This window comes from Polyodon spathula, chromosome 6, assembly GCF_017654505.1.
Source record: "Polyodon spathula isolate WHYD16114869_AA chromosome 6, ASM1765450v1, whole genome shotgun sequence".
NCBI lineage: Eukaryota > Metazoa > Chordata > Actinopteri > Acipenseriformes > Polyodontidae > Polyodon > Polyodon spathula.
The window spans coordinates 9,597,251-9,621,156 of NC_054539.1; the positions used below are offsets into that span (position 1 = coordinate 9,597,251).

Below are 23,906 nucleotides of genomic sequence, written 5' to 3' on the forward strand. Positions count from 1 at the left end.
CACCAAGTCATTCTGGGGTGCTTGGTAATGAACAGGTGGATTTTATGGCAGAAAATGGGCTATTCAGAAAAGAAATGGATATGGTACTCCCTCTGTGCCAGGCAAACATAAATGCAGTAACTAAACATAAAATCATGAAATTATGGCTAAATCAATGGGAACACAAATGCATTATATACAGCCAAAGGTTAGATGAGGGAGTGAAACCTTTAGAGAAGCATTGAACAGGGTGGAAAAATCTATAAGAAATAGATGGAGAACTGGACATACAGTATTGAGTTTGCATCTTTTTAAAATAGGGAAACATGTAGATGGATTATGTGAAGATTGTCAAAGTATGGAAACTGTACAACATTATATTTTGGAATGTAGTAAATTCAAACAACACATAATCAGTTGAATGCATTAGAGGTGGATAATAAATGAATACATTGCTTATTGAAGGAGGGAAAAGCAAAAAGGGAAAAAGAAAAACATATAATAGAACATATTCAGACTACTGGAAAAAGGTGGTGTATCTAGAATCATATTATGGATGGGTGATAGAGGGCGCTCATCGTCTGCTATTAGCTGGCATGCGCCAACTTCTTTTAATAAGAAATGAGAAGAATTTGCCTATTGCGTTTGAGTAAACCTCTGCAATTACATTGCCAGTACCTTTGTGTAAACCAACAAGTTATTGTAGAGTTAAACCGTTTTTTAAAAAAAATCTTATTAAGTAACAGTGCTGTTCTTTATCGATCATCTCGCCAATTTTCTTTTTGTCATTGTCTCTCCAGTGGTTTTTTTTCCGAGTCCCTCCGAAAATAATTGTTCTTAACAGCGTTAAAAATGTCAGACTATAAAACATATAGACTGAGGAAGCATCAAAATAACAGACCGTGTTTTTAAAGTGGATAGCAAACGGACCCAAGAAAATCCAGCGGAGCCACTTGCACAGAGTTAAAGACGCTGCTTTAATTTGTTCTCTGAAGTTTGTTGTTGTTGTTGTTGCTGCTGATGAGATCACACATGCGCGAGGATGCGACGCAGACCTCAGCTTTTTAGAACTAAGAATGAAGCATTCCAGAAAAATAGAGTACACAGAAGTACATCTGTAAATAACTAATCGGAAACCTAGAAGCATTTTAATTGAAGTAAACGATAAAGCACCAGTAAGGTAGGCTTAAACATTTACGATCTGTGTTCATATTAACACGACACTAATAACTTTTCTGCCTTTAAAATTTCACGTAGCAGAGATTTAAGGACACTCTTATTTGAATTTCCACGATGTGTTTAGATTGGGACGTTTTGATTATACATTTGTAGAATGACTACTAGGAAGTTGTAAGGAAGACTGCTTCTAGAGCAGTGTTCAGTAACAGACGTTAGGGTCATCTACATATTTTTATACTGTACCGATGTAACGTCAATGTTTGCAACTAGTGTAGTGTTAGGATGTGGTTCATGTACCAAAACTTGACCAGTGTATTGTCAAAAAGTAGTACGCTGTTAGATTTTAGTACATGTGCAGTCAATTGCGATATGATGGTTTTTTTCCTATTGTCAAACAGAGGTACATTTACCATTAATTATACATAATTTAAACTTAAACTGGAAACAGACAACACATTTCTCTAAAAAGACAAAACAATTCTACCACAAAGTTGTACAAAGTAAAAAAATGTACAAGAATAAATATGATAAATTACATTAACAACGATGTAAAAGACGGGAAAATATGATGCATTCAATTAAAAAAAGATGCAAAAGACCACAAACAGCATAATGTACCAGATTTGATTGGGCGCTTCCCTGCTTTCCTAGCGGAAGTTGTTTAGACATGGGTGAGCAGGAGCAGTATGCTTTTCAATCAATCAGTCAATCAATCAGTATTTATTTTATATAGCGCCTTTTGTAGTGGACCACCATCACAAAGCGCTTTACAAGATAGTGAGGAACAATGCATAATACATTAAATGCAGTAAAATACAGGGCATAGTACATTAAATACACACAGTAAAAAAAAGAAATGCAAACACATTAAATACAAGCATATTACATTAAATAAAAGGCTAGGATGTGAATTCTAAACATTGTGGATGCGTGTGTCAAGCAGAATCATACAGATAAGATGGAGTAAAAAACCTGAAATATCAATTTAGACAACAGCTAATAACAGATACCAGACTTAAAGAGCATTCTTTGAGAGAACAAGTGGGTCTTGAGAGTTGATTTGAAGCGAGCGACTGTGAGAGCTGTAAGCACTAAAGCTGGGAGAGAGTTCCAGAGAGTCGGGGCCATGAAGCTAAAAGAGCGCTGTCCGAGTGTGGTGCACTTTTGCTTGGGTATGAACAGCAGGCCTGAGTCAGAGAACCTCAGTTTGCAGTTTCCGTTCGGCCCATCTTGCTTGTTTGGTTGTTAGTAGCTTATTGATCCCAGAATCTCGTCAAGCAACTTCTTGATGGGAATCAGCTTCAACAACATTACTGGGGAGTTGGTTCCAGACCCTCACAATTCTCTGTGTAAAAAAGTGCCTCCTATGTTCTGTTCTGAATGCCCCTTAATCTAATCTCCATTAGTGACCCCTGGTCCTTGTTTCTTTTTTCAGGTCGAAAAGGTCCCTTGGGTCAACATTGTCAGTACCTTTCAGAATTTTGAATGCTTGAATCAGATCGTCACATAGTCTTATTTGTTCAAGACTGGGCATTTGTTTTTTAATAAGCGTGTCCTCGGTCTGCAAGGAAAAAATAATCTGGTCATGCGCAGTACAAGGGGAAAACAGCCTGGGCATGCATAGTATGCAGAGTATGACAATTTGATAGGTAGCATACATTGACATGACAGCTGTACAGTACCTTGTTACTGGTGAAATAATATCTCAAAGAAAATGTTTGTATACCGCGTCAGCGCCCATTTAACATTTTGAGAGTGTTCCCTCAAAAATAATACTTTAATCACTGTTTTGGAAATCTGTGTTTCAGCCATTTGATCTTCACAGTCAGTAAAAAAAAAACACTAGTAATAAATAAATAAAAGTCAAAACACACCATGGTTTAAGCAAACTAGTATTCATTTATACAAGCAGCAATTTAGGGATATTAAGGCTTTCTGCAGATTCCAGCAGCCACACAGCACCTGCATATGCCAGCAAATATGAATAGATATTTTTGACTGGCACACCATGTGTATTCAGGTGAAAGTCTTGAAAGTGCGCTGTGATAGTTTTACAGTGTTATGATTTTGATGAAATCCTGCAGTGGTTTACTAGGACAACTTTTTAGATTTATTGTTTAATCAAAACATTGCGTATGTGTTTGGCAATGCGTTTTTATGTAGCCTGCTGAACTATATTGTCCATGTAAGCAGCAGGGGGAGCAATAATTTCAACAGTAATATGTTACAGATGATTCTGTACAGTACTGTATGAATAGTGACACATACACCAACTATAACAGGCACCTCGTATAAAGTAATTGGCAGCCAGTGATCAGTGTTATAGTAATTTAGCAAAGATTTAAGCCTCCCTGGCTGCTGAAAACTGTTATTATACTTAGTGACGCCATCCTATGTAACATTCATGTAAAACCACCCGAGGTAGGAACAAAAGAATAGGAGTAAACGGCAAAGTTTCTCAGTATGCTGTTTGCTTTAATTACGAGGGCACTGAAACATATTCAAGTACCCCCCCCCCTTTAATTAAAATGCCTAAGATATTTTTTTGAATGACTAGCGCAGACGAACTTCCTATTTTTAACCCCAGTTTTACTTACCCCTCAACCCCCTGGAGCCCATGGTTTTGCCAGTGCTGTCTGAATTCCTGCCAGACGTTGCTCAGGGTGATCCTCAGTGCCCAGCAGTACTACAGGGATGGAAATAAAATGTCCATTTAGTTGCAGTGCTCATAACGCCTTCAGCATGTCTGTAGTCAACAGAGATAATTTCTTGTATATTGTGATGGCTTTCTATGCTTTCACAGAGAAAACAGCCAGTATTTGTGGGACAGATGCTGCTTTACCAAGTGTAGCAAGATAAGATAAAGTTTGTCTGTGCTGCAGTAAAAAAATGTAATTAAATAAATGAGTATTACTGTCAATACTCCAATGAAGGGGAATGGGGTTTCAAACCAGGTGAGTTGCATTGAGATGAATAATCAGCTTTAACAGACTCCTTGATGGAGATGTGTGCTTATACATTTAAACAGAGGCAGACAGTTAAATTCTGCTCTGCTCAGCTGGTTGTGTTGGCCCAGCAGAGGCATCATGGTTGAGGCTCAGGAATCTGCGATGGGAGGGGAAAAGGCATTGGACATGTGTCCTTCTGAAACAGGTGGAATGGAATCCACATAATTACAGTGTCAATCATTGGGAATAGTTTTCCCAAACATGGTCAAGGATTGTAAGATGGTCACTGGTCTCTATTAATAACGTGCTAAATCTGCTTGAAAAGGTACGGGTATGTGTGACAAACAGTACAGTAGATGTCTCTTATTGGTGGCTGCTTAACAAAGCGGTCCAACAGATGTTTGCTTTTTAAACAATTAAACAGCTTTGCCCTGCATTTGAATGCAATGGAAAGGGGGTGTTGGCTTATACAGTGTTATAAGTAGAAATATATAGAACTTTAAACCCTTTGCAGACTTGCTGTCAGTGTCAATCCTCTGCCAATTAATTGTTTTATGGCAGATGTTTATCATTTTTGAACATTTTATATTATTAAAGGGATTGTAAAGCGTTATAACCAATGCTTTACTAACATCTACAGTACTAGAAAACAGGTGGACAGCAAGTGTCCTACAATATATATCTATATGGGTTCGATTCCGGCCTAGGGGTCTGTCTGTGTGGAGTTTGCATGTTCTCGCCGTGTCTGCGTGAGTTTTCTCCAAGTACTGCGGTTTCCTCTCACAGTCCAAAGACATGCTATTCAGGTTGATTGGTTATTCTAAATTGCCCTCAGTCTGCCGGGTTAGGCTCCTGTTCACCGCGACCCTGTAAAGGATTAAGTGGTTAATGGATGGATGGATGGATGGATGACCCAACTGCACAGTGCCCATGTGCTGTAACACATCATACTAAATCTCATAAGTGACAGCAGCTTGGCTGGCTGGCCGTCAAACAACACAGTGAGTTTGACCCCTGAAATGTTGGTACATGTTTATAAAAGATTTACTGTTGATTAGACACAGTAAGTTAATAGAGGGTGAAAGATTGAAAGGCCCCAGGGGGACCGGGTTAAAAGACCTGAATTAGAAAATGTTTACAGGGCATATATAAAATGAGTTTGTTGAGGCAGTGTCAGAGGATTGGAATTTAAGAAGAGGGTGCTGTCTGCCAGTTCATTATTAAGCACTTCTTAAAAGCACAGATTCCAGCAGTAACAATTAAGTGTTAATGTAGCTCACAGTGATTAATAGATGCTACATGTCCATATCATTTCTACAAGGTTTTGACTTGCCAAAACACTGGCTCCCTAGGAGACTCCCTTGCTTTTGGTGCGATCATGTTTTGACATGCCAGTATGGTTCTGCACAATTTTTTTGGCCTACTCAAAACTCTGTATGTTATGCGGATTAAGATTCTTAAAGTATTGTCTTGTTAAATGTCTTGGGAGGCAGTATGCCTTTAAATGATGTTTCCTGTCTGCTGCTGCTGTGTTTGACTTATTTTAGTACCTCTGGAATCTGTATTTGGTGTTTGTAAATATCCTGGTGTTATTAATATATATGTAAGGTATTATTATTGTACACTGTACAGGCATATAGAAAAAAAAATACGGTGCCTTGCAAAAGTATTCAGACCCCTGACCAATTCTCTCATATTACCGAATTACAAATGGTACATTGAAATTTCGTTCTGTTTGATATTTTATTTTTAAACACTGAAACTCAGAATCAATTATTGTAAGGTGACATTGGTTTTATGTTGGGAAATATTTTTAAGAAAAATAAAAAACTGAAATATCTTGCTTGCATAAGTATTCAACCCCTGTGCTGTTTAAGCTCCCAGTTTGCACCGATGAAAGAAATTGCCCTAATGAGGACACAATTACCTTACCATTGGCCTCCACCTGTGAACCATTAAAGTTGCGTCCACATTTTCTGGATAAAAACCCCACTGTTGAAGGATCATTGGTAAGGCTGTGAATCTGAAGGAAAATGAAGACCAAAGAGCATTATACAGAAGTTCGAGATAAAGTAATACAAATGCTTAGATTAGGGAAAGGGTAAAAAATAATATCCAAGTGTTTGCATATCCCAGTGAGCACAGTTGGATCAATAATCAGGAAGTGGAAGCTGCATCACACCACCCAGGCACTGCCAAGAAAAGGCCGTCCCTCAAAACTCCACGCTCAAACAAGAAGGAGACTTGTGAGAGAAGCCACAGAGAGGCCAACAATCACTTTGAAGGAGCTACAGAGTTCAGTGGCTGGGAGTGGAGTAATGGTGCACCAGTCAACCATATCAAGAGCTCTGCATAACACTGGCCTGTATGGGAGGGTGGCAAGAAGGAAGCCGTTACTCAAAAAGTACCATCTGAAAGCACGTCTGGAGTTTGCGTAACATCACATGACCACCTTTATTTACTTTGGTTTTCTGTTGGTTAATATCCTGCGTGCCTGTGCCAGCGTGTCAGCTTAAACCCCTGTCTTTATCTGCCTGTCATTCAGCAGCGAATGCACACACCCACAAGCAAGACCGTGTTACAAGGCCTAATAATGAATGTGGATTGGTACTGTGTAGCATTCATTATGATGTGATCTGTTACAAATGCAAAGTGGACAACTGTTCCTTAAACTGGAAAATCTAGTCTTTTCTTTAGACCTTTACAATTGTGCAGTCTATCTTTTTGGAAAAAGTAAATACGCCTACAGTAAATGCAATCTTAAGTGTCAAGTTACATTGTTACTTGAGATGAATTGGTATTTATTTATCCAGTATGGATAGATCACTGTAGAATGGTCTTTCAGTCACTGCTTTCTCGTTTTTAAATAGGCCATGCCTCCATGGTATGGCATGGAAATGTTTATTGGGAGCACTACTGTAGGTAATGTATTAGGTGAAGGAACTGACATAAATACATATTTACATGTGGTAACCACGATTTTTATGGCTTTTTGCAAATGTTAAGCAATTTATGACCTGAAATCTTTTCAAAATGTCTGTATGATTTCCATTACATGAGAGTAGGTGTTAAAACTTCATGTTGATATTGGACTCAATTGGCGTCCCAGCATCACCCTCTCCATCCCCCCACTCAGCTAAGCCCAGCTTACTTACCTTCCTTTCCATTGACGATGCTTTCTTTCTACTGTGCTTGAGGTCCACAACCAGAATCTTTTCGTCTCAACCATAGTGAGTTGCCTTTTTTACTGTGCTTGAGGTCCACAACCAGAATCTTTTCGTCTCAACCATAGTGAGTTGCCTGTTCTCTCTGCTGCACCAGACCACAAGACAATATCACGTCAAAGGTTAGTGGTGGCAATCTCAGGTGGGAAAATAAGACATTGTCCAACATCTGCCAGCATTTTCCAGTCTCCAGCAGCTTCCATTTGTCCTAGATGAGTTTTGGTTTTAATACCTTTTCTTGGTGGTTGCTCCCCTGGATGGAGGAATGTTGTTCTTTGTGTGTCATATGTTTCTGGCATTGGTGGCAACATGTTGGTCATGCTGCGCTTGCCTTCCGATGCTAAGGACAAACATCGCAGCACCTGGTCATGACGCCAAGTAAACCGTCCTTGGCTAAGACATCCTGTCAAAATTTGTTAGTGTAGCTGGCGATGAACACAGAGGACACCATGGATCCTCTCCTACCCATAGATTAAGGTTCTTTGGTGATGGGAGAACATCTTATCTTGGCCTGATGAAGAAACTGATCCTGTGCTGTTCCATGGACCACAGATCTCACCAGCTGATCTTGCGTTCCACACTCTCCCATCTCATCCATTCTCTCTGCTTGGTCTGGGAAACTGCCTCCACATACCTCATCCTCTCCTCCTGCTTTTGCACCTCATTGACAGCCAGTTTCCTCCGTTGAACTGGGGCTGCTTTGTGCCATGTAGGAGGAGCTGAACTGAGACCAAGGCCTCCTCTTCCATGCTGTACTTGCCCCATGATTTCACTGATATGAAGGGTAGCGCTAAACTTAATATAAAAAAGGAATCTGCAACTGATTCTTATTTTTTTAAACCCATCAGATTGAATTAAATAACTACTGTACATATGTAAATAAATGTGGGCATTCAGATGTTAATATTGTAATATTGTTTCTGTGCATGTCAAAGCCATTCGTAAGATCATTTATTTTGCCAAAAAAAAAAAACCCTAACTGTCTACCCCTAGGAGTGGATTAGATTATCTGGAAAGTAGTGGCAAAGATGGAGCTTATATTAAATCATATCATTATCTTTTTTTAGTGATTCCCTAAATGTTTCTAATAACAGAGCCAGATGTGACCATGCACACTTTCTAAACGGATAGTCAGAATAGTGTAATTTAAACTGCCATCCATCTTAAAGCAGCACTGTATTGGTAGCCTAATGGTATGGTAGCCTAAAATAGTCATAAAACAGTACCATATCTACAGTAGTAGCCTTACTTGGACAAGCTGAAGTTCTGAGGCTAAAACAGAGCCACATCCATTTAACTACTTAATTATTTCTATTGACTGTATTCGGGATGTAGAAGTACACAGTACAATAGGAATTATAAACACGAGGAAAATATCCATTTACACTAGAGAGTAAATATGAAATTGTTATCATGGGTTTGCCTAAAGCAGTGGTCTTAAGGTCAATTCAACTACAGGTTTTGTTGATTTGCTGTTTTACTGGGCTGTGTCCTTAGCTTTGTTTCACTTAACCTCAATAAACAGAAGCAACCATTTTATTTTGTGAGTGTTTTTGGTGGTGTTTCTCTTTTGTAGAACATACTTGTGTAAACCTCAAGTCAGGTTCCACTGCTAAACTTTTTTTTTTTTTTTTCTATTTCCATTGATCATTACAAATCACACCTGGTACAGTGGCTTACATGCTACTTCAAAAGCATCTAACAAGACCAATTCCAAAGAATTTAGAATGTTCTACTGCAGAACAGTTCTGTTGCAGGAGTTTTCCTGTTGGGCTGTGAATAGTAGTGCAATGCAGCAACACACTTGTTTATTAAAACAACATTTTATCATGACTTTTTCTTAGCGAGAAGTAAAGACATCAGAAAAAAAAGTGTTATGTACTGTAGCTGAACCACATAACAGAATATAAGACCTGGAGCAGTTTGCTGTAATGTACATACAGTAGTTGGCATTAAAATGACTTTGAGTCTAGGACTCTAAGTTGTTTATTTCTATTTTGTAACATGTTTTTGACACTGGAATAAAAGGGATTTCAGGACAGATTTTCTAAGCTTTTTTCTCCATACTGATGCAGTTCTAAAACAAATAAGTAACAGTTTTATGGATCAATTGTTGTTTGTTTATGGTTTGGTAATTTCACTGTTTGAGTTTTTTCCTTTGTGAAAAAATCATGCTGATGAAGATCTGGAGTAAATGGCTTTAAGGGAAAGCAGAGGGCCTGTGAGCCTCGAGGTCGTAGCTCTAGAAGATGCTTCAGCAAGTCCCATTATCGAATAAAACGCTCCAGCTAACCTCACCTGGCAATCTGTGTTTAAATGTGATATGGAAAAGGGTTCTTTGTTTCTTGGTTTTGTAGCACATACCCTAGCTGATTTAATGGGTGTGATCTGCTGCATTTAATAATTAGTGTGCAGAGCAAAGGTCTGCTGGTACCCAATAGGGGTATGCTACTATCCATACTCGTAATTGTCTTTAAGAAGTATTTTCTGCAGATATTAAATAAATCCATTCATTGTGTTGATTTCAAAAGCTGTCCTTCCCTCACCTTTTCAAACAGTGGCAGCTAACTTCCGCATTCTGCAGTTTCCTTGATACGCAGGTGAAAGCGTCAGCACCCTGGATAAGAGGAAAAGTGAATTTCCATTGATTGGCACTCAATTGAAAAGGTGAGGGAAGGAGAGCTTCTTTTTTTTTAAAAAATCAGCACATTAACCCTTTGCAGTCCATTTATTCAGCACATGTCAGGCGCATCAGGTCCAATTTATTTTCACAAGCGCTGTTTATATATTTTTTCAGAGTAAAACAGGTTTAAAAGACACTGAATCGCAAAAGGACACTCAATACTGTATCTCCAGCCAAGCCCCACCCCTTGTTCGCTGTATTTTTCACATAACTCTTTATAGACGTGCATACTGATAAATCCTCTCCTGATCACTCGTTTTATCACCAAACTCCTCAATAATGCGGTCCAAGTCATTATTTTGTTACTATAAACTCTCAAAAAGCTCTGCAAATGTCTGTGATATTCTTTGAGCGCTGGATGCAGAAGCAGCTATCTCCTTTGTTTATGTCCGTGTTATCTCTTTAGTGCATGGGGCTATCAGATACACCCTTTTTTTCCGGCTTTATTCAGCTTCTATCGGTCTCACTCGGACATTGAAAGGTTTTCTCGGCTTTTTCTTGAGAAAAAATGACTAGAGACCTGTGCTTTACGTCTTATTGATGATGTCGGACAGGAAAGGGAGAATTGTAATGTCGGACATGGTCTGACAGGACCGCAATGGGTTAATGAATAGACTTATTTAATACATGCCAATTTTATATAGTATTGGCACACCCCTAGTACCAACATCTTGGAGTATATTCACACTCCCAAGAAGGGATTATAAGACCCCTGAGGAAGTTTATTTTTTATTTTTAAACATTAAAGTTGTCTTTCCGTCTGTCAAAAAGTTAATTACAGTAAGGCACTTTCAACACAAGCTAAAGGATGGCTCAGGCAGTTGGAGCATTGGCAGTCATCATAATAATGATCCATTTGGAGACAGACGAATTAGCTACCCATGAAATAAAGTGTGTGGGAGTTCAAAGAGGAAAGTGGAAATGTCTTTGTTTAAAAGGCTGATGATAAGAGACAAAAAGGATTAAGCCTACAGAACAGTGGTAGAAATCAGCAGGAGGTTTACCATTGCTGAACCTTGGGTTGGTTTTGAATTACAGTATTTATAAATATTGCTTATTGTATGTAGATTAAATCAAAATAAATCTCAAAAAGTACCCAGACACTACTTACTCATTAAAAGGGAAATTCTTGTCTCCAGCACTCCTCCCACCGTGTTTGAAGTCTTTATTCTAATTCTGTATTTCCTTCTCAGAGCCTTCCACTTGAACTGTGTTTTTTCTTCACAGCATAAAACCACAACTGCAGAGCAAGCTAACATGTGTTCTGAGTTTTAATCTGTTGTTTCAACTTTTCTTGATGGATAAGTGATTCTGCAAACTGTACAGACCATTGACTAACCAACTAACTTATCCCACACAACCACACATCAGTATTTTGTTCTCAAACTGTCTTTAAGCATTTCATATTTTGCTTGCTGGGACAAAAAAAAAATGTAAAAAAAGGGAATAGAAACTGAGAGCAACTGTGCCTTTTTTGGTCCAAGTCTCTCACTCTGGTTCAGAGCAGTTAATGGTGTGTCCAATCATGCCATATTAAAGGAGGCCAACAGAAAAGAAATCCTGCCAACTGGGACTTGGTAGCAAACAAGAAACATTGTGGCAATACTTACAGGTGCTAGGACTTGTGAGCCTGAATAATTCACTGTGCTGATTAATGGGGTGCACAGTTACAGGAAATCAAATCCACAAGCAGGTTATTTACACGGTTCAAAAAACCAAACATTTTAAACAGAAAATACCTGCAAAAGTTTGGGCTGAAAACTGGTTTTGCAAAAGGGAGAACAGCCCGAACAACAAGGTATTAGTCTCCACAGGCAAAGGATCTGTGACTTACCCAGTACTTCTCAGTTTGTCAGTGAAAAACCAACTGTCCCCCGAACGAATCCAAGATCACTTACTGTAGCTCTGCATGACTCACTTGAGCTTGCATTCCAGCACTGATCAATCAATCAGCATAACAAGCTTGCTAGAAGGAAATGTACAGAGCAAAGAATTTATCCACACTCAGCTCTCATACATCCAGTAAGTGGAATCCCGGAAGAAGTGTTTTAGAGGGACAAGGCCCTTCACCCTGTCACAGTGGTATACTGTAAAGTAGGCTATTTTTATTATCTTTTGCTGTGACTTCTTTAATGTGGTATAACCATAGGATTTAAGGGGACTGAACCAAAAACTGAGAATTACATTTCTTTGGGGGGAATTAGTGCGCTCAAACTGGTATCACACCTGCATTTATTTATTGATTTATTTAACCTTTATTTAATCAGGAAAGTCTCAGTGAGATTTAAATCTTTTTCAAGTGACACCTTGTCAAGAAAGTGGCTTTTAATACAGAATCCCCCCCGTCCCCCACACACACAAATTCAAATGAGCACAGCCAATTCAAACAAGTTAATTAAATTGCAAGAAACAATTTAGGAGCAGCGGCCAATACAAAAGTATGTCCCTGCTCTGTAAATGTCATTTTTTTGTGTGAATAAACAAATTAACCCAGCTTGGTTATAAACTTTAATGCAGAGTGGTACAACAGAAACATTTTCTTAAGACTATGGTAATAGTTACTCTATAATGTCACTATAGTCAAAGGTAAAAATGTACTCAAGATTAGGTTTTCTAGTTTGATCTGAAAAACAGGATTTGTATCGATAAAAGTAATCTAATTTTAATTTTAGTTGTTTTGAGAGCATATCAATATGCGTTGTAAAATTCAAATTCATATCGAACCATATTCCCAAATATTTTGTGTCATACCTGGGTGACTGTTCTTCTGTAAGTCAGAGTTTCTGAATAAAGGAATTATGAACACAATGATGCAGATAATCCACATCAAATCACATATGGTAAATATACTGTTCTGTGCTGTCTTAAAACAAACAAAACAATAAGGAATATATCAGTTAAACTTGTGGCTTCACAGAACATCTATTGTTATATTATTTTGTATTATTTTAAAATATTTATTTGTGAATAAAATCTATTAAGAAGGTTAAAAATATATGCATATGTAAAAAACAAAAACAACAAAACAAACAGATTTAGAACATAAAGACATAAGAAAGCTCTCAAATGAGAGGAGGCCATTCGGCCCATCTTGCTCGTTTGGTTGTTAGTAGCTTATTGATCCCAGAATCTCATCAGGCAGCTTCTTGAAGGATCCCAGGGTGTCAGCTTCAACAACATTACCGGTGAGTTGATTCCAGACCCTCACGATTCTCTGTGTAAAAAAGTGCCTCCTATTTTCTGTTCTGAATGCCCCGGATGCATGGGACATTTGTTTTCTGTTCTAGGATTGATTTTGGCATAGACATATCTCGGCAGTGCCAGGAGACTTGGTTTCCAGGGTAACGCCCTCAATCTTCAGGCCAGAATTGAAATCATAGGATGAGGTCAGACTCGGTATTACCGTTTGGTCATGCAGCCATATATAATATATTTTTCCCTGCATGCATTTACTGTGTATTTATTTATTTGCTGTAATGTTATATGCATGTTGCATGCTTTCTGTAGAGTCTACTGTAACTTGTTTGACTGCAGTTGGAATCAGTAGACACCTAATAAAGCTGTCAGCACTCTGTGATGTTGGCTATATTTGGAACCCTGTTATGGCAGCACCTAACCACCCCAGGCAGTTTTAATTTTTTTGTTTTAATTTAATTCCTAAATGTTAGTTTCTAAGCTCTCCTCATTACAGTGATTTAACTGCTGATTCACATTGTATAACACTAGGCTGTTCTCAGAAAATGGAACTTTGCTAATCTAGTACTTTTCTCAAACTTAGTTAGAGTTATTATTGTAGTTGTTTCAACTTTTCTTCATGGTTAAGTGATTCTGCAAACTGTACAGACCATTGGCTAACCAACCAACTTATCCCACACAATCACACATCAGTATTTTGTTCTCAAACTGTCTTTAAGCATGTCATATTTCACTTGCTGGGACAAAAAAAAAAAAAGTGAATAGAAACTGAGAGCAACTGTGCCTTTTAAAGTCCTCAAAAGGGGCTTTGGTCCAAGTCTCTCACTCTGATTCAGAGTAATTAATGTTGTGTCCAATCATGTCATATTGAAGGAGGCCAACAGAAAAGAAATCCTGCCAACTGGGACTTGGTAGCAAACAAGAAACATTGTGGCAATACTTACAGGTGCTAGGACTTGTGAGCCTGAATAATGCTGATTAATGGGGTGCACAGTTACAGGAAATCAAATCCACAAGCAGGTTATTTAGACGGTTCAAAAAAGGGAGAACAGCCCGAACAACAAGGTTTTAGTCTCCACAGGCAAAGGATCTGTGACTTACCCAGTACTTCTCAGTTTGTCAGTGAAAAACCAACTGTCCCCCGAACGAATCCAAGATCACTTACTGTAGCTCTGCATGACTCACTTGAGCTTGCATTCCAGCACTGATCAATCAATCAGCATAACAAGCTTGCTAGAAGGAAATGTACAGAGCAAGGAATTTATCCACACTCAGCTCTCATACATCCAGTAAGTGGAATCCCGGAAGAAGTGTTTTAGAGGGACAAGGCCCTTCACCCTGTCACAGTGGTATACTGTAAAGTAGGCTATTTTTATTATCTTTTGCTGTGACTTCTTTAATGTGGTATAACCATAGGATTTAAGGGGACTGAACCAAAAACTGAGAATTACAAACCTTTTGGTTTGTTAAAAAACTGTGTTTTTGTTTGTTTGTTTGTTTTGTTTAACAGATAAACATCTTAGCTGCCCTGTTTTATAGTTTAGGTTCCTGTGTTTTAGTTATTGCTCGAGTAGGGCGAGGTGTTTGTTTTTATTTATTTTAGTTTTGATTTTATTAAAAACAGTATATCTGCTCTTTTGAAAATAAGTTCCTGTGTCCTGGGTCTACTTTGAAGGGGCAATGAGCTGCCGAGAGTGAACCCAGTTCACAATATGTACAGTATATATAACCACGTTTTACGTGGAAACCCATACTACCCGCATGAGAGAAAAGGTGAGACTTATTTTTCTTTCTCCATGGAAGCCCAGCCAATGTTTATGTGTTGTGAATGTTGATAGTTACATTCTAGCAACTGAGGTTTGGACAGTGCATACCTTCACAACTGGCCAGGCATGTCTTGCGTGTCTTTACAAAATCTCTGGTTAAACTACTGTAAATGAGCTTAAGAGGTTGAACTTTACCCTAGCTAGTAGTGAATTTAGTCCCCTCCCGTTGATTTACATAAGCATTTTCTAAGGTTAAGTTTATGGGCCTGAAAAGAAAATAATCACCTCATTTGACCAATCCAGAGGCAGGCACAAGTTATGAAACTGCTTTAGACTGGAAGCTAGATTTCTCAATAGTTCAATAGACATACAGTAAAGCACAAGGGAGGAATATCTCATGCATCAAATATTGAGGTGAGTAGGACATGATATATCAGAGAATGTGTGTTCTGCAAATGTCAGTCTGGGATTCTGGATTCCTTGTATAGTAGTTACTTTGCCAAATACGGTAGATTCATGTAGTGGAGTAGTACTGATAAGACATCTGGAAAAATGTTTAAACGCTGCCTATTTTCAAAATGTCAATTGGTCAATCTAGAGCCAATGTGGTTTGTCTGTCTTTTTTAAAAAATTTTTTAATGACCTTCAGTGTGGGATTATGCACCTTAAATCACAATTATTTACCATATTCAGTGTGTATAAAAATCATTTTAACCATTGATTACACATAAAAGGTGACAGCAATTAATTAATCTAGTGGTGTGCTAATTAATGATGTGAAGTGTCGGCTAAAGTGTGCTGTATTTTAAAAATGTATTTATTTTAGCCCTTTTTGATTTGTAATCTCTGTATACAGAGAAGTGTGGGATTTCTGCATCTGCTGTGAACATTGTCCTACTCCTGTGTTTATTCAGTCTGAAGTATTTTAGTGACGAACAGTACAGCACTGCTTTTTATTCTAAATGTTTAGGTTCTGAATGAATGTAGTACAAGGTCCGGCTATTAACAAATTTTAAAAATCAGTCTGTTTTAAAGAAGGGTTATTGTGAGGTACAGAATATTGACCACATTAAAAGAAACTAAAATTCAATTACAGGCATTTCGATTCAAAGTCTTTTTCAGTGTTTGCAAAACGAGAACAAGTTCATTTCCCTTTTGCCCGTTTTAAAGAAAAAAAAACAGTTGAAGACTGGAGTAAAGAAAACATGAAAAACAGACTTTGAAACCATATTTTTGACCCCGATTAACATGCTACTGTGGTATACTGTAGAAAGGATAACACAGTTTGATTAGGTACAGGTATGCAAGTCGACTTGCACATTCAGTAGTTGCTTCTTGTTAATCTTGCAGACATACGCCATTTGTTTGTTTCATCCTACATTTAAAATTACTGTATTGTTTTTTGCTGGTTAGCTGACTCAAATTCTTCTATTTTTTAAAACCCCCTCCCTTTAGTTCTTCATATATGCTTTCTGTATAGTTAAATGGTTGTTTTGAGTAGTTTCTTCCTAAACTTAAATGATTTATTCTGCTGTAAAAATGTGCAAGGAATTTTTTTTTAGTGGAAGACAATTATTTTATTCCTCTCAGAAAGAAAATACCCTTCCCTTTTGTAAATAGGGCACGCAGAGTTTATTTTAGTAGAAAGCCAATCCCTAGAACATTCCATCTGCAGTAAATTCCACTAGCAGGTACTTAGGGTAGGAGTTGTTCAGTTTGACAGTGTGTGTGTAAAGGCTGTCTTTACGAAAAAATTAAATATTAATCACAAGTTGCCTTTGGCTTGCTCAGCCAGGTACATTATTGGAGGTTGGCGAGTAGGGGAGATTTTAACATATGTCACTATTGAGTGCATTCCCAGGCAGTTTAATTGAGTACTTGACTATACTTTCAAATGTTTTCTTTTTTTGTGTCCGACTCCATACTAGTTCTCATATAACCGTTTGGCTCACTTACCTTTTAAATAACTTTTCAGTGAAACACAATATTTAAAAAAATATATATGTTCAGTTTCATATAGATATCCACAATCCTTAGGGGTTCAAAGTACAGTAATAGTGAGGGATTGTTTGCTTCCCATAATAAAGGTGGAGAAACACTGCATGCACATATATAGAAACATGAGGAGCATCGTATTACCATTGTAACAGGCCTCACCCCCCACCCCCCATATATCTAATCTGTACCCTTGAAACTAACGTCAATATCACATGTCTTGCATTGATCCAATTACAGTGTTCAACTCATCAGATACAAATGTGAAAACAATAACTCATCACTTACTGATTCTATACTGTAGTTGGCACGGAACTGATATTGTCCTATGCACAAATATACTGTATAATTTTCTTAACTAACTTTTAAGCTGTCCTGTTTGCTTGTTTGCACACATAGATACACTGATCCAAGTGGTATATTTTAAAATTGTGATTCATTTTCTGCTGATGAGTAATGGGAAATTGACGGTAGCATGAAGTCTTTCTTTTTTAAGTACAGCAAGCATGATCTTCCCCAGCCTGTCCCACCAATATGCTTTTACCCTGCTGTAGGGGTCCACTTGGTTCTGGGCTTGTCTCTGTTTTTGATGTGGATGCTTATCCACAATAAACTACTCTGAGACCAGAATTGATTTCATATAGACCCTAAAAACACCACATAAACTGCTTAGTACAGACTTCCCCCTGGAATAAAATCAAATGCAGGATAGGTCGCCAGTTATGTATCTCAACCTGTCTCTTTCCCTATCCTTGCTTGCCCTCTTACAACGACATTTCTTATAAAATAAATCAGAATTCCCTACAGGCTAATGTGTTTTATGTGTGCACTTCAAAAATAACTTGAACTTCCCCTGACACTGCAACTGAGCTCAGTCAGAATGTCATGTGAATACAAACTAAAAAAATGTTGAACACTGGGTGCAATTTCCCACTGGTGTTAGCCTATTATTTTCTATTCATAGGGACAACTGTTTTTTTTTTTTTGTTTGTTTTGTTTTTTTTTTACTGATATTTACAAGTCTTTTGCCAAAAAGAGAAAGTATCTTTCTATTATTTGTTCTCAAACAGACAAACTTGTGAACTTCCAGACACTTGAAATGATACGTAATGTCAAACACAGTGCTTGACTAGAGATGCATCTCATGTGAGTGTCTGCAGACGGTGTTCAAGTGCAATTGATTCTACAGAGATAAACACGCTACCCTTGCAGAATTGGATTTGATTTCTTCTTAGAGGTCTTATTTTGTCGTTTACTATTTTGGCAAGTGTTCTTTTTCTTTTAAATGACCTGACCTTTAACCTCTGAGCTTCCAGTTTTCAGTAAGCAACATGCATCATGTCTGCTAAGTAATTGTTTTGTGTGACAAGTGATTTCTTTATTTTGACAGGCAACACCCATTAAGCAAATGTTAGTCCCTTGGATAAATATTTGGAAAATGGCCCATCCTCAAAAGAGGTAATGTGAGATACATACAGTACTGTACTGTGAGGTTGTCTAATTCTCTTGTTCAGGATTTCCAGCTTTGGTGAAGCCATTTCTTTCTCAGCGTGCGAAGTGGAAAACCCCCTCCCCTCATCTTGCAATCCACTTCTCTTTCAAGGACAAAACTGACAGCGTAGTTAAGTGTACCGTCCTGTGCTGGAGCTAAGATGAAACAGCCAACGGTTTTAAAAACAGCTTCTTAGCTTGACCTCTTACCATAGCAAAAGAACATTTCCACATACTACAAGTCCCTTAATATTGTCTCTTCATTTTACAGACTTTACATTCACTTTTTTTAATTCCAGTGCTCTTCTTGTGCAGAAGGTACATACATTAGAACCTAAAATGTCCCCAGAGTATAACTATGTGCAGGATGCAAGTGTGCGTTAAGTTCTAGCTTTGAAATAAAGACTAGATTGCATGGCTGACTTTAATAAACAAGTATTACCTGGAGACAGAATGTTACAAAATGGATCAGAGCAACAGCAGACACTAAACAAAACTTCCAAGCATTACTAACTGAATCCTTGTATATGTTCTTCATTTTCTTATGGAATTATCTTTTCTAGCCAGAAAAGTGTATTACGAATCCTTTAAATATAACAAGTCTTTAATTTAGGATGCAGTGCCTCTTATATTTTCATTTTAATAGGGTTTTTGAAAACTGCTCTAATGTTATTTCAGCACTCCTTCAGAGTGATAATACTGCAGATTTTCCTGTTTTTGCATTTCGATATGTGATTTAAAGGGAGGTAGGTCTCAATTGATGTAAGATCAGGGTTCAAAGTGATTTACATCATTCCAGTTAAATCACTAGTGCTTTGAATGCAGTTATTTCCCTTTAAAGGGTTTTATTTTGTCTTCCAGCTTGTGTTGAGCAGCCTCAATCTAAATCACCCCCATCTAATTCCCAATAGAGTCCAGCAAATCCTGTTATTAATAAAAGCTGTGGATAATAGGAACCACTTGTCCCAGTTTCTTCATAGTCTCACTACAGCGTGTCTGACTGTGTTTGGACAGATCTCTACTTCCTATGCTAAGGAAAATCATTCAATATGTGGCTGACTTATGACTGTGGGTTTGATACAGCCCATAGGTAATGACATCGTAGGGGCAGGGTTGATTCTAATGGGACCTAAAAAAGTCTTCTTCACTTGTCTCTATTTCATGTCATCCTCAAATCTGTTTTTAGACCATCAGTTCAAGTACTTTTCTAATTGCCCATGTGTTTGAAGTTTGTCTAAGATTTATAATGCACACACAATGTGTGATTTTTGGAGTCGTTATCAAATGCAGTTGTGTTACTGATGTACCCCTTAACCTATACATGTATTACCCTGCTGTACACTGTGTTCAAGGTTGTATTGCAACAAAATAAAATACAGAAAATAGGAAATGAACCGTGAAAGATAATCCAGTTCTATGTGCCCATGCGTGCTGCTTGCTGTTTTTTCACCAACACAGAGACTACAGGCTCGGACGTGTTCTCCCTACTGCTCCTCCCTTTCGGAGGTCATTTGGGACGATGATAAAGCTCCACACTGTTAAAAACAAAGAATAACACAACACCAGTGCTTTAACTTAGACATCAGTGGTGTAAGGACAAAAGGTCTCTTTGTGCTTAGGGGTATTCATCCATTGAAAGGAGCCAAAAAAAAAAAAACGCACACCATAAAAAACATTAATGCTGATGGCTTACTTTCATGAAATTCCTGTTGCAAGTCTAGATGTTTTTGATCCTACCCAACAGTTATTTACTGAAAAAAAACTCCAGCTAGCCTTAATTTTTATTTCATTGTTTTCCTGATGTTGAGACCCCTGGTTCAGCACCCAGCTGAAAATACACTCATTTCTGACACTAAAAGGTGTTTGCACAGTAATCTACTAGCTGTCTCTGTATTCAGTGTTTTGAATTGGTGTGGCAAAGTGCCCGCCCCGTGTGTATTTTGTGTTGCGTGTTAATGTTGGTGTATAGTCATTGGTACACGGGATATAAACGGGTCTGTGTAACATGAGTGTTTAAAATGTATATTTATATTTAGGCAAGAGGATTGCACAGCACTTCACGTGCAAGTAAAATGTAATATGTGAGCACGGGGAATTGCACTTTATTAATTCACGTGCAGTTGTACCGAGACTCCAATTGAATGATTGATTACATCGTGTAACACAATTTTTGTTCCTGGGTAGTAAGTGTTATTTCCTAATTGCTTATGCCTCAAAAGTATAGAAAATGGCTATTATTCCCTACAAACTTTGCTTTTGTGACCAGGACAGTGATATTTCAAAATATCACTATTTCCAATGGGAAAACGGGCAAAAGTGTGTCTTTTCGTTCACATAAAGTCAGAAAAAAACAACATTTGAATCCAAATTAACATGTATTTATACTATGTAGTAGTGTAATACAAAAATGACTACAAAAGATTTAGAACCGAGTAGTTTTTCAAGATTTACGATTACACTGTATTTACAGTATAATTTTGAGGCATAGGCAATTAGGAAATAACACTTACTACCCAGGAACAAAAAAAAAAAAAAAAAAAAAAAAAAATTGTTACACGGTGTTAGAAGTCGAGTCTCGGTACAGCTGCATGTTTTCACCCACTCGGGGTTGTGTGTTCGGTGAGTGGAGAACGGGATTGGAGACGGAGGTAAAGAGAAGAATAATAATTGCTAAAAAGAAGCTCACCATGTTTTGTCTGTATAGTCCGTTTTGTTTGTCTGTTTATTTTGGCTACCAGTGCCCTGTCCTGTGTTTTTGTTTGTCTTACAACCGTTTTTCTGGCTGTCTGTTCATGTATTAAATGCTGAGCGATACCATTCGCTCAGTTCCACCAAGCTCCACCTCTCTTGTTGTTTATTTCCTGGCTCTGGTCCGACGCCACCCACTCCAGCCGTCTTTGTGACAGTTGGGTATCTTTTTCTCCCCACAAAATGTTCGTACTGTAATGATGTAATGGCCTGCTGTTAGCCATTCAAGAGCTCAGAAAACTATAGTAATACCTGTGTTAACCAGAACACATTTTCTTTTCTCAAAACAAGTGAAAGAGAGGCATATTTAACTAAGCAGTGACCTGTAGTAAGTAGCTAAGCAGCTGAGTAATTTGTCTTGCATGATGATCCATACTCCTGGCAGGCGCCACCTCCAGCCTTTTGTTATAAGTATTTGTATCAACAGAGGGCCTGGATATAAACCAATTATTTCCTTCCCAAGTCACCAAAGTAGCAAAAAGTCTTATCTCTTTGGCGACCGATTTATCAGCTAAAATTTAAAGGCATGATAATGAAGATGGTTGTTTATATATATATATATCGTCTTCAGCCTTTTTCAATCCACTGTTGAATGAAGGCCTCCCTGAGATTCTTTCACAAAAGCATTTCTCCTGCGTCCCTCATCCACATTACTCTGGCGTGTTTCCTAATTTCATCTTGCCATCTTCCTGCAAGTCTTCTTCTTGGTCGCTTTATATCTCTTGGGATCCAGTCTAGTGGCTCCATGGTCCAGCGATGGTGTGTTCTTACTGCATGTCTGGCCCACTGCCATAACATCCACAGTAAGACTCCATAAAAACATTTTTTAAAAAATCAAGATTAAAAAAGGAGTTTGTCAAGGAGATACTATTTCCCCGAAGCTCTTCACGGCCACCCTAGAAGAAATTTTCAAAACACTTGATTGGGAAAATAAGGAGCTGAAGATCAATGGAGCCTACTTGAATCACCTACGATTTGCTGACAACATCCTCATATTTACAACATGCCCAGAAGAATTACAAACAGAAGAATTAAAAGACTACACGAGGCTAGCATCAAAGTGGGTTTGAAAATGAACCCGAAGAAGACTAAAGTCGTGTTGAATAAATGTTATATATATTTAAAAAAAGGACATGTGTGCACTGCAATTCTTAACCCCATTGAGGTGCCGACCATATAAGGTAATTGTATATTAAAACAACAAGTCTGTTTGGGCTTACGCTCACTTCTCAAATCAATCCACTAACCTTAGTTTATAGATTGAAGTCTAAAAGACCAATTGGTCGAATATTCAAAATCAGGGCAAGATTTACTGTAGTCTTTTAAAGATTGTCTTCATTAGTTAAAACATTTTTTTAATAAACCGAGCAAACAAACAAAAAGGTAGTAGAACTACACGATTCGACACAACAGGTCTTTGTCAGGTTCACAGTAATTTCAATTACAGCTGTAGTTATATACACATACCAATTCAATTATATAATTCAATTATACTCAAGTCATTTAGTAATTTACAGACATGTCTACATTGTGCAATTGCAATTAGTTGTTAAGAACTAATGTAAATTGCACAATGTAGACATGTCTATAAATTTAGTTAGTACTGTTTTACACATTTTTGTTCATAGTAATCTGGAGTACCAGATGTGGAGACTGTCTGGGAGTCTTCCATTCTAAAATGTGGTTAGGGCAGTGGTGATAGTATCAGATATATCTCTGGATATATGGAGATACACAGATGGAAATAAGACTCCTATGGCATAGCAGTTTCCCCCATTCCAGGATTTAAAATGAGCCTTATAAGCCCCAGTGTATAGATAACAAGTTAATGTGTGTCTTATTAAATGCATAGTAAAACAGAATGGATCAAACTGATATGGATTGAAAGTCTTATTTTCACCACTGAGACGTGTGTCTGTATGACAAACGTACATTAACGTGTGCATGCAGTGGCTGTTGCACAGTACTGTAGGTCACAGTGATCTAATTTGTTTTATTAGCGGCAGGGGGTTTTCAGAACTGTTCTTTGTGCACCATGCTATCTTATCTAGTGTGCTTGTCTCCAAGACACCAAATGAAAAGCCTGCATCGCTTAGGGAGAAAGCAACCACACAGAATATACAGAATAACACTGCACAGTTTCTTTTAATTGAATTGCCGAGCTTCTTGTAGCTACCCAGCCACGGATACTGCTTCATTGCGATTTTCAAAGCTGCTTGCAGTCAGGACTGGTGAGTCTGCATTGTTTTGGGAAGTGTGTGTTTGTGCGAGATCTACTGTACTTGCTTTATGCAGCCGCTGGTTATCTGGCTTTTTAATTACAGTGACTCCAGTGCTAGTCATACTGTGTGCATTATCATGCAGTCTTGGATGTCTCATGGTACAGGGGCACCAGGATTAGACAGGGACACAGCTGTTTTAGTCATACAAGTTCAGAGATTCGGTGGTTAGCTTTGGCGCCTTTGCATTGAGAAATTGTGGGCTCAGCTTTTGGTGAGAGTTCAACTAAGACATGAATCTGAGTGGGTAGTTGAGGCTGTCTGTCTCTCTGTGGTACAGTATACAGGGAATGCTGCATACTGGGAAAGAGAATGATCATTCTGGCAGATTGTTTACAGTATGTCACGCTTTTTTACATGCACAGTGGGGATGCATGTTACCAACATACTAGTTTAGTTAATTACTGTCGAACAAGTTA

At 38.0% G+C, this 23,906-nt stretch overlaps 1 protein-coding gene across 3 annotated transcripts in view; it reads left to right on the top strand.

Moving 5' to 3' along the window:
* The first annotated feature begins 634 nt into the window (after positions 1-634).
* LOC121316820 (ras and Rab interactor 2-like) overlaps positions 635-23,906 on the top strand; it is a 58,297-nt gene continuing 35,025 nt past the window's right edge. For 2 of the 3 annotated variants that reach the window (XM_041252041.1, XM_041252042.1), the window contains exon 1: positions 15,297-15,388. In XM_041252041.1, the coding sequence (XP_041107975.1) occupies positions 15,372-15,388 (17 nt within the window). In that variant the 5' untranslated portion in view covers positions 15,297-15,371. Of the gene's footprint in view, positions 1,160-15,296; positions 15,389-23,906 lie in introns of those variants that run through there. The other variant, XM_041252043.1, reaches the window with a different exon arrangement.